The sequence below is a fragment of the Salvia splendens genome, unplaced genomic scaffold, assembly GCF_004379255.2.
Source record: "Salvia splendens isolate huo1 unplaced genomic scaffold, SspV2 ctg487, whole genome shotgun sequence".
Taxonomy (NCBI): domain Eukaryota; kingdom Viridiplantae; phylum Streptophyta; class Magnoliopsida; order Lamiales; family Lamiaceae; genus Salvia; species Salvia splendens.
In genome coordinates, this window is record NW_024599142.1 from 1 (window position 1) to 10,354 (window position 10,354).

Below are 10,354 nucleotides of genomic sequence, written 5' to 3' on the forward strand. Positions count from 1 at the left end.
CAAGAACATTCAAAAGTGTTGACATGCGAAAATTTGATGGAGTTAAATGAGTAAAACAATCATCTATATGTGATACATTATTTAGTGGAGTAGATGATATAATATGAGGATTAGAACAACCCTCTATCTGTACATGATGATTATTTAGTAAAGCCAATCAACTAAAATGTAAAAGACGAGCATTGAGGGCCACACGAACATAATCAAATATGCAAAATTACCATGAATGAACGAGAATTAGAAATAGTTAATCATTCATGATTACATGAAATAGGCATGCATTGATGGCTGATTACAAGCATACAAAGAACAACATCTAACAGAAATTGGAAATACCAAAGCACAATCCTAAGAGCTTGCGTCTACGAAGGCTCACCATGGCAGGTCCTACAAGACGAGCAAAAAGTTAGTTGATGGCCTCATCTTACACAAGAACAATCAAGAGTTGTTTTTAATGCAATAATAGCCTACTAACGTGTGTATAGCTCAAAATGCCAGCATAAAGAATTTTCACACCAGATATCTCAACATAATGTGTAGCACCTCAGATCTCACACCCGAAACCAAAAGTCATTAACATAAATACACAAACAACTCCGCAAAATTCTTGAACTAAGAGGCAAGTTACTGACTCCCATTCCAAAATACAGAGCATGCCTATGTTCTGCACCCAAGTTTTTGACATCACATTACTTTGAGCACATAAATATCCAAGAAACTAAATATCAAACACAAACACTTTGGCCATAACACTTCAACTGTCACCCCAAGTAATCAGCCACATCCTCAAAGCCATCACAAACAAGAAACATAGAAATTTGGAACATCTATCTGAACAAAGACACATCCTCAATAAACATCCCATTTTAAGAAAACTACAAGCTAAAAGCTTTAAGAATCTTCTCAAACAAAAAAGCCAAAGGTGACCAAGAAAAAATCAAGAACCCTAGCCAATCCTACCCAAAGATTAAAAAAGGTGGTGAGAAATAAACACCAACATATCTGAATTTTCCCTAAAAATAGACCAGCACCCAATACCCACCATCACCCTAAACAGAAATATAATTTAATCGAATCTACATAATTACCCAAAAAAATACAAACTTTAAACTCCCACAACCCACAAATCGAGAAGCTAAACCCACAACAGAACAGGTTTGAAAAAAAAACACAAACTTGTCATCATCCAAAATGAGCCAATGCCAAAGCCCATGTGACAATTAGTGCAAGACTCCAGGCAAAACAGTTTGGAAACATAAACATAGCTCAAAACGCCAGCATCGTGCATTTTTCACACCCGAAACCAAACAACTCAACGAAATTCTTCAACTCAGACGCAAGTTACTTTTTCTCAGCTCACATTTAGAGATTTTTCTCACCTAGTTTTGATCGAAAAACCGTAACTTGTTTTGGGAATGTTGTTTTATGTATGTCGGGTCGGATCTGCACCGGTTCCGGGTCGGAGGGTACACGCGTGTATAAATATAATCATAGTAGGAAATACTAATATCATTGTTTCATTATTTTTGGCCGCCGCTCTGTCTCTTTCCCAAATTCAAGTTTAGTACTCTCTCTCTCCCAAATTCAGGTCCTCTCTCTACCAGTTTCAAGCTCTCTCTCTTGCCCGCCTGCTCGCCCAAGGTAATCTCCTCTCATTTATAGCTTATCTACCGTACACTTATCTCCAAGATCCAATTTTTATGACTTCTGGTTTTGAATTATAGAAAAGCTTAATAGTTACCACTACTATTTAAATTAGAAATAAGGTTTTTTAGTCAGAATTCTGGGTGCCCCACTCCCAATCTCTCTGTGTTTTTATGTTAAATTTTTTGTGAGCAATATTAACTCTATGATAAAATTAACATAATTATATTGGGCGATTAGGAATCTCTTTGTGAAATCATAAGTCCTATTTATATACAAGGCAATTCATAAGTCCTATTTATATACTACAAGGCAATTCATAAATCATATTTATATAAGGCAAGTCATAAAATCTTATAAATAGAACACCAATTCCATAGGAGAGCCCAAATTCGAGGTAGTGTGCATTTGGTGTAGAAAATAAACAGACAGTCGAAATTTGCTAGAGAGATAAAATAGAGAGGTGGTGTGAATTTGCTGGAGAGAAGTGGTGTGCAGTTTTATACAGAAAAAAACAATTTCATGTGTAGTGTTACAACTATAATTCATGGAAAAAGTAAATTGTAGTATGCTTTTATTTTTTGGTGTGTAATCTCTGGCATGCTTATTATTTTTAGGGCTGGGGATAAATATCGGAAAAATGATATATCGCTCGTATCGTATCGAAAAATATCAAAAAATAATTGGATTTTCGATATATCGTAATTTTCGATACGAAACGATACTGTATCGTAAGTTTTCGATACGATAACGATATGAATTTCCTTATATCGTGATATATCGTTTTATATCGAATATACGATATATATCGATATTTTCGATATATCGAATATACGATATATATCGATATTTTCGATATATCGTTTTATATCGAATATTCGAATATATCGAAACATATTGAAGTTTTATTAATTTTTGTGTGAATTTTAAGTTTTGAAATTATAATTTTCGATATACAGGTATTCGATACGATATCGATATTGATATTATCCATATCGAAATTCGATATATCGAAACTTTCGATACGATAACGATACGAATTTTTTCATATCGATATTTTTGATACGATATACGATACAACGTTTTTGATACGATATCTCATATCGACCCACCCCTAATTATTCTTTAGGTTCAAAGTTAGAATATGATCTCAAAGACTCAATCCATCAAAGAATGAAGCAAGATTTCTTTAAATACCTACCATCAGAGATCCTCACCGATATCTTGTTGAGACTCCCTCTCGAATACATTGCAACTTGCAAATGCGTTTGCAAACCGTGGCTCAATCTCATTGATAGTAACTATTTTTTCAAGTCCCATTTTTCTAAATCCCCTACTACCCTAGTAGTCTCGATACCTGATACTAATTCAAATTAATTCAATCTTTTCAAATTGGAAGAGAAGCCCAAGCGCAAGCCGAATCCAATCATTAAGTTTGATTTCCCCCAAGCAACAACAATACAAGGTTCTTTTTGCTTCTTCTGAAAAATCCTTTTCGTGATCATCTTTATGTATGTAATCCTATCACCCGTGAATTTGTTGAGCTTCGTGGCCGAATTCCTAGCTCGTGGTGTGTGTAAGTGTGGCTTCTGATTAGCAAAAACAGTCAATTCCGATTTCAACAAGATTGAGAAGATCCAATCTTACTAGCACCATGATATTGAAAACTTATGCAGAGCCGTATCCCAAGCAGTTAAGACAGCGTTGGACCCTACAATAAGAACGATAACCTTAAAAACTTTATTTCTTACACGACACGACATTTTTGAAGAAGAAATAACTCACTTGAATCCATCACAGGTTGGACAGACACAAGGGTTTATGAAGATTGGATCATAGAGTGGAGACCAATTTATAGTGCCACGCCCTTTACACGTCTTACACGCGTAGTAGCCAACTGCTTTACAGCTCCGACACGGCCGCCCATATTTTTTCTGCAAAAGCAACCTACATTAAACAGCCATAAGTGTACATAATAGCTAAACATGATTCCTTGAGCTGCACTGGTCTTAACCTGAACCGAAAGCGAAGCAGTGTAAAGAAAACGCAAAAACGACAAAGACATGTATACTTCACCATAAAAACTACACCAAGTTACTTATACAACACAGTGCACTCTAACCTTCTTAAATGAAGTGTAGCGTTCGGAGACTGAAGAGGACAGAAAACCAACAGCGAAAACTCCACCAAGAAGCGAAGCAGCAACTGAAGCTACCATACGCAGGGGGTGGGAAACGCCGTTTGGCATTTCAAATAACAATGAATCTGTAAACTGCAAAGCAAACCGAGCTTCTACTCAAGGAATGTAACTTGTACTTCAGTAATCAATCAGCATACAGAAGAGGCATTCCTAATCCTATAGGGAAAATCGCTACCTCGTTAACGCTTAAATGCTAACGAGGGACAATTTGGAACAAACTCATGCTATTCACAAGCTTTGTTAATTCAGCGATCAAATAATTCATTTTCAGCTATCTAATTATTCGTCTCCTAACCCATTTCCAATGAACATTATAGCAACACGATAATTGAAGTTTCGACATAAATTCCGAATTAATAAAGCCAGAAAATGAAAATTAGAAGAAATATTACCTTCTGTGTGAAATTTATCACATAATGCACCGCACAAAATAGGGATAATCTCAAATTCAACCATAAACAAAGCTAGAAAATTTCCCAAAGTCTAGTACCCGATACCCGATCCAATTTCAATTTGATTTCAATTTGATTTTGACGTGGAGGCGACGTGGTGCGCCCTAGCGCCATGCGTGACGCCCACTCGCTGGCCCGCGAGTGGAAATCGTCACGCTGACGCAATAAATCATTTTTTTAAAAAAATCGAATATTAAAAAAAAAAAAATAAAAAATTGTAAACGGTAATATTACCGTTTAATTAGCCGGTTTTGTATGCTGATTGATTACTGAAGTACAAGTTACATTTCTTGAGTAGAAGCTCGGTTTGCTTTGCAGTTTACAGATTCATTGTTATTTGAAATGCCAAACGGCGTTTCCCACCCTCTGCGTATGGTAGCTTCAGTTGCTGCTTCGCTTCTTGGTGGAGTTTTCGCTGTTGGTTTTCTGTCCTCTTCAGTCTCCGAACGCTACACTTCATTTAAGAAGGTTAGAGTGCACTGTGTTGTATAAGTAACTTGGTGTAGTTTTTATGGTGAAGTATACATGTCTTTGTCGTTTTTGCGTTTTCTTTACACTGCTTCGCTTTCGATTCAGGTTAAGACCAGTGCAGCTCAAGGAATCATGTTTAGCTATTATGTACACTTATGGCTGTTTAATGTAGGTTGCTTTTGCAGAAAAAATATGGGCGGCCGTGTCGGAGCTGTAAAGCAGTTGGCTACTACGCGTGTAAGACGTGTAAAGGGCGTGGCACTATAAATTGGTCTCCACTCTATGATCCAATCTTCATAAACCCTTGTGTCTGTCCAACCTGTGATGGATTCAAGTGAGTTATTTCTTCTTCAAAAATGTCGTGTCGTGTAAGAAATAAAGTTTTTAAGGTTATCGTTCTTATTGTAGGGTCCAACGCTGTCTTAACTGCTTGGGATACGGCTCTGCATAAGTTTTCAATATCATGGTGCTAGTAAGATTGGATCTTCTCAATCTTGTTGAAATCGGAATTGACTGTTTTTGCTAATCAGAAGCCTCACTTACATACACCTCGAGCTAGGAATTCGTCATGTTTACCTTCGAAATGTTTATAAAATGGAGTAGATGCTTAGGTAAATGTTCACCTAGAACCATGAAACATGGCTGTTGTAATCATATCAATAACCTTAGATAGCTAGTGAATTTTTGCATATGTTGTTAAAGATGAACCATTGTGGTTTTGCTGTGATTTTTGGTTATGAATATGTTAACATTGATAGAAATATGTAGCACTTCAATATTTGAGTAAGTGATTAATTTATAGTCTGTATTTTGGAACATTGGCTAGTTAAACAATATTTTATCTTGTCATTGTAAGTTTTATATTGAAATTGTGGTAATTTAATAATTTTGATTGTTGTTCATAGAATAGTTAATTAAGTTGGTGATGATAGTGATTTTGTTGTTGTGGCATTCTTGCTGAGACAAAAATCGATGGCATTGTGTTTTTATTTTATTTTATTTTATTTTATTTTTGTAGAATTTATCCCTTTCAAATTCAAATAAAATACATATACAATCGGAATCAATAACTTACTAATTAAATTATTACACTACACTACACTAAAGCAAATAAATAGTATGAGTACAAAAATATTTGTAGGACTGCTGCGAGGGTAATACCATCAATATATCATATCAAAAGATATATGCCACGGCCATTATGCTGTCACGCATTAAGGCCCCGTTTGGTAGCTATGTTACGATTAGATAAGAGGATTAATCCGGGTTTATTTATGCATTTGGTAGCTAAGTTAATAAACTTAATAGCCCGTGTTTTGTATCCGGCCCGCATAAAGCCCATTACAAAATCTATGTTTCAGTCACATATGTAACCACCCATTTTGGCATGTTACATAACTAGGATACCTAGTTAATATTGGCAAATTACATTTTTACCCGTCAAATAAATAATCCTAAACTAAACATACGTCTCCCTTCTTTTCTTCTTCACAAAAATTGCTTCTGCCTCCTCCAAAGACCATGTCCAGCTCCCCGACTTCATCTTCTCCTGCGTCCCCAATGACTTCGTCCAAGGCCTCGCCGCCCCCGCCTCCAGCATGGTCGGCCTCGGCCGCTTCGACATCGCCTTCCATAAAGTGGTCGCCGAGAAGATGAAACTCCCCGACCGTTTCTCGATCTGCCCGCCGTCGTCGGGGATTGGGAAACTGACCGTCGGAGTCGGAGTGCCGACGAAATCCGACATCTCCGGTTTGATCAAAACGACGCCGTTGATCGTGAATAAACCGGTGAGTAATCAGCCGTTTTTCTCTCGCAGGAGTACTTCACGACGTGAGGTCGATCAGGGTCGCCGGAGAGGCGGTGGAGGTGAAGGAGTCGTATTTCGATATCAACGGGGATTGAGTAGGCGGGACGAAGATCAGCAGCTTGCAAAACTACACCGCAATGCACACGTCGATCTATAAGCGCACATCCTCTGAGGAGCGTGGCGGCGGTGGGGCCGTTCAGAGCGTGCTACAGCGCGGAGACGGTGAAGAGGACGGGTGCGGGGCCGGAGGTTCCGGCGATTGACCTGGTTTTGCCGGGGAAGGATGTGTACTGGAGGATTTCGGGGGTGAATGCGACGGTGAAGGTTGATCGGAAGACGATGTGCCTGGCGTTCGTGGATGCCTCGCAGCTTAGGTTTACTTCTTCGCTTTTGGTTCATAACAAGACCTGCTCCCGCATTTGGTTTCATTTGAGATTTAAGTAGAGCTTAATTTTTACATAATTTTCATTAAAATTGAGCTCTGATACATGAAATGCCTCTTTGTTTCTTTGAAGACGAATGGACAACACGTGCATATTCGACAAAGAAAAATACAATTAACTTCATTTCCAAAATAATAAACTAGATCTTGAGGATAGTTTAGTAATTAACTTAAATTAATGAGGATAATTTTGGCAATCATAATTTTAATCCTTGCTTGTGATTTATTGTACCAAACACTACAATAAGATAACTCACAATTATCTTAATCTACCAAACACCCAATATATGTAAATTAACTAATCGAAACTATGATAACTATCATAATGGTATCATGTCTAGTCGAAACATGACATAGCTATCAAACGAGCCCTAAATAGAGAGGAGGAAAAAAGAGTAATTTGAAGAGAAACATAAAATAGTAAGGAATTTAGGGAAATGAATCAATAATTGAAAAATGGTTGGTGGTATAGCGACGAATAATAAAAACTTCACCGACGAAACCATTGATAGGATAGCCCGCCTGCCAATTCCACCGGATAACGCCCTGTCACTTTTATTAATATTTTCGGATAAATATTAATTTGTTACGTTTCAATTGTCACTTAAATATGTCCAAAAGATCGAATGAAATTACATTTGAGTTTTTGAAACCTATAAATCTTCTTGTGTCAATTGTTCCTTGATCGTCCAATCAATTACGAAGCCGCGCTTGGTTCAACACTACCATTGAATTCACTGACGTCCAATCGGCGTTTGTCTTTTCTGATTTTTCAGTGGTATTGATGATGTTATGACCCCTATAGCTAATGGATAAGAGTTCAATGTCACTGAATTACAAAATTAATACAACGTCCAAAAAAAATGCACTGCTATAATAGTTCTAAGAGCATCTCCAATGCCGGCGTCAAAATCGCGACGCTGATTTTTTGCCGACGCCGGTTCTGACGCCAAACCATTGGAACCGGCGTCGGCGAAATCTGCGTCAAAATCGGCGTGGCCATGCCGATTCGCGCGATGACGCCGGTTTCGACGCCGATCCTCACGGCGCCATTGTGGGTCCCGGATCGGCGTCAAACCGGCGTCAGATTTATTTTTTATTTTTTTTTCTTTGGAAAACACTATATATACGCGCTTTGAACGTCATTTTCATTCGCACCACTTGTTTTAACGAGTACTCTCTCTACCTTACTTTCTGTACAAGATCAATTTAAGAAATGAGTAATGCCGGTGGTAGTGGTGAGGATGCGGATGAGTACGAGCGTATGCTGAACGAAGAGCTAGATGCCTATACGAGCCGTGAGGTTGATCGATGGATGCAGAGTTATATGTAGCCGGCGGCACCTCGCCCACGACCAGTTGTCCACCGTCGACAAGTGGTTGATCGTGATCATGAAGTTGCACATCAGCGCCTGTTCACAGATTACTTCGCAGAGGAGCCGCGTTTTAACGCCAACCATTTCAGGCGTCGTTTTAGGATGAGGCGGGACTTGTTTATGCGTATTGTTAACGCTTTGGAGCAGCGATATCTGTATTTCCGCTTCAGGCACGATGCGGCTGGCAGACCCGGCCACACCCCTATTCAAAAGTGCACTGCGGCAATCAGGCAGTTGGCCTACGGCACCGCGGCAGACATGTGGGACGAATATCTCCACATCGGTGAGACGACTGCCATCGAATGTATGAAGTATTTCTGTCAGGGCGTGATCGAAGTATTTGGTGATCAGTATCTCCGAAAGCCTACCCCCGAAGATTGCCGGAATCTGCTGCGGATGCACGGGGATCAGCATGGGTTCCCGGGAATGTTAGGCAGCATAGATTGTATGCATTGGGAGTGGAAGAACTGTCCCGCTGCCTGGAAGGGGTTTTACACGACCGGCTACAAGGGAAAAAATCCCACGATGATCCTCGAGGCCGTAGCTGATTACCGGTTGTAGATTTGGCATGCGTATTTTGGGATAGCCGGTTCGAACAACGACCTAAACGTCCTCAACTCGTCGGCCCTTTTCAACGAGCAGTGCCAGGGCGTCGGTCCGGCCATCAGTTTTGTCGCCAACGGCAACCAGCATGATATGGGCTACTACTTGGCGGATGGGATATACCCTAGGTGGCCCGTCTTTGTGAAGACGATCCGGTGCGCATCAGATGCGAAGAAGGCCTACTTTGCGACGCGGCAGGAGTCGGCGCGAAAGGACGTGGAGCGCGCATTTGGTGTGCTTCAGGCTCGATGGGCTGCAGTTAAGGGACCAACGCGTTTGTGGAATGTCGACTGCATTACTGATATACTGTACGCCTGTATTATCATGCACAACATGATTGTCGAAGATGAAGGTGTACAACTGACTGATTGGGCCAACGACGATAATGAGGCCGGTCCAAGCCACGGCGTCGCCACCGCCAACGTACGAGGTGGGGTACCTCACGATGAAGAAGCCATCCTCCAAGCACATGCCGACATGCGTCAGACGGAGGCTCATATTCGACTCCAAAAGGATTTAGTTGAAGAGTTGTGGGCGCGGAGGATTGCAAGGCGTTAGTTTTTATGTAAATTTCTGTAATTTTTTTAAATGTAATTTTTTTAAATGTATTTTTTAAAATTATTGTACTTTTTGAAATTTTAATAGTATTATTCAATTTAAATGTATTTGTCTCGTAAATTAAATTCCGTATGTTGATACGATTGTAAATTAAATTATATAATTGTTATTAGTGATGTGGATAGGTAGTGTGAAGGCTATGTGAGGGCTATTTGATGTCCAGTTGATGTGGCAAGCTGATGTGGCAGGAGAATTGTAGTGCTGATGATGTGGCAGTGTGAAGGCTATGTGAGGGCTATTTAACGTTCAGTATTACTGGAGATGCTTTAAACTTAACTTTGATTTAGATTCTATGCTTCAGCAATTTTCAAACTGATTTTAGATATAACCGTGAGTATTTTTCTTTCAAAATTTTGGGAGCAATTTTGTCTGTAAATTTCAGGTTTGATATTTATAATTGAAATTGAAATTGAAATATTGAGTGACGATTACAATTACATTAAGATTGATATTTTTTATGAAATAATAACAATGGGACAAAATCGAGTATTCATGTTTTTGTTTCCACAATCCCTATTCATTCTAGGTTCAGGTAAACTCAGACGAAGGTCAGTTAAAAATACCCATTCGCCTAAATTTACTCCATGACTAAAATATATTTCAAACTTAGTCATTTAGGGAATAAACCGGCCCCACCCAAGAAGGACTTCTCCAGACCGGCACAACAAAGGCAGAATGAGATGAGAGGAGAACAGGGCGACCAGCCCCGTGGAAAGCAACCAGTCGTGCAAACAGATGCAGA

At 39.3% G+C, this 10,354-nt stretch overlaps 3 protein-coding genes across 5 annotated transcripts; 2 read left to right on the top strand and 1 right to left on the bottom strand.

Moving 5' to 3' along the window:
- Positions 1-1,069: 1,069 nt before the first annotated feature.
- Positions 1,070-5,554, top strand: LOC121790352 (protein ORANGE, chloroplastic-like). 2 transcript variants are annotated; one of them, XR_006048261.1, is made up of 4 exons: positions 1,070-1,641; positions 4,615-4,764; positions 4,940-5,101; positions 5,176-5,554. XR_006048261.1 is itself a non-coding variant. In XM_042188596.1 (4 exons), the coding sequence occupies exons 2-4, from the start codon at positions 4,639-4,641 to the stop codon at positions 5,216-5,218; spliced, it is 318 nt and encodes a 105-aa protein (XP_042044530.1). In that variant the 5' UTR covers positions 1,071-1,641; positions 4,615-4,638; the 3' UTR covers positions 5,219-5,554. The 2 variants fall into 2 exon arrangements, 1 of the variants encoding a protein (XP_042044530.1); XM_042188596.1 differs by having other exon boundaries at positions 1,071-1,641; positions 4,953-5,101.
- Positions 2,774-4,592, bottom strand: LOC121790351 (protein ORANGE, chloroplastic-like). 2 transcript variants are annotated; one of them, XR_006048260.1, is made up of 3 exons: positions 3,767-4,588; positions 3,430-3,591; positions 2,774-3,355 (listed from the first exon to the last, which is right to left on the bottom strand). XR_006048260.1 is itself a non-coding variant. In XM_042188595.1 (3 exons), the coding sequence occupies exons 1-3, from the start codon at positions 3,890-3,892 to the stop codon at positions 3,313-3,315; spliced, it is 318 nt and encodes a 105-aa protein (XP_042044529.1). In that variant the 5' UTR covers positions 3,893-4,592; the 3' UTR covers positions 2,774-3,312. The 2 variants fall into 2 exon arrangements, 1 of the variants encoding a protein (XP_042044529.1); XM_042188595.1 differs by having other exon boundaries at positions 3,430-3,578; positions 3,767-4,592.
- An 811-nt stretch (positions 5,555-6,365) lies between the features above and the next one.
- On the top strand, positions 6,366-7,018 carry LOC121790350. Its single transcript, XM_042188594.1, has 2 exons — positions 6,366-6,554; positions 6,674-7,018. Exons 1-2 carry the CDS (start codon positions 6,366-6,368, stop codon positions 7,016-7,018), a joined length of 534 nt encoding a protein of 177 aa, XP_042044528.1.
- Positions 7,019-10,354: the final 3,336 nt, after the last annotated feature.

Excerpts from the sequence above, each read along its gene's own strand:
- LOC121790351 (XM_042188595.1), bottom strand. The coding sequence starts at position 3,892 with ATGCCAAACGGCGTTTCCCACCCCCTGCGTATGGTAGCTTCAGTTGCT. Across the intron at positions 3,579-3,766 it reads GCTACACTTCATTTAAGAAG|AAAAAATATGGGCGGCCGTG; the intron begins GTTAGAGTGCAC and ends TTGCTTTTGCAG. Across the intron at positions 3,356-3,429 it reads CCAACCTGTGATGGATTCAA|GGTCCAACGCTGTCTTAACT; the intron begins GTGAGTTATTTC and ends TTCTTATTGTAG.
- LOC121790352 (XM_042188596.1), top strand. The coding sequence starts at position 4,639 with ATGCCAAACGGCGTTTCCCACCCTCTGCGTATGGTAGCTTCAGTTGCT. Across the intron at positions 4,765-4,952 it reads GCTACACTTCATTTAAGAAG|AAAAAATATGGGCGGCCGTG; the intron begins GTTAGAGTGCAC and ends TTGCTTTTGCAG. Across the intron at positions 5,102-5,175 it reads CCAACCTGTGATGGATTCAA|GGTCCAACGCTGTCTTAACT; the intron begins GTGAGTTATTTC and ends TTCTTATTGTAG.
- LOC121790350 (XM_042188594.1), top strand. The coding sequence starts at position 6,366 with ATGGTCGGCCTCGGCCGCTTCGACATCGCCTTCCATAAAGTGGTCGCC. Across the intron at positions 6,555-6,673 it reads CGTTGATCGTGAATAAACCG|GCGGGACGAAGATCAGCAGC; the intron begins GTGAGTAATCAG and ends GGGATTGAGTAG.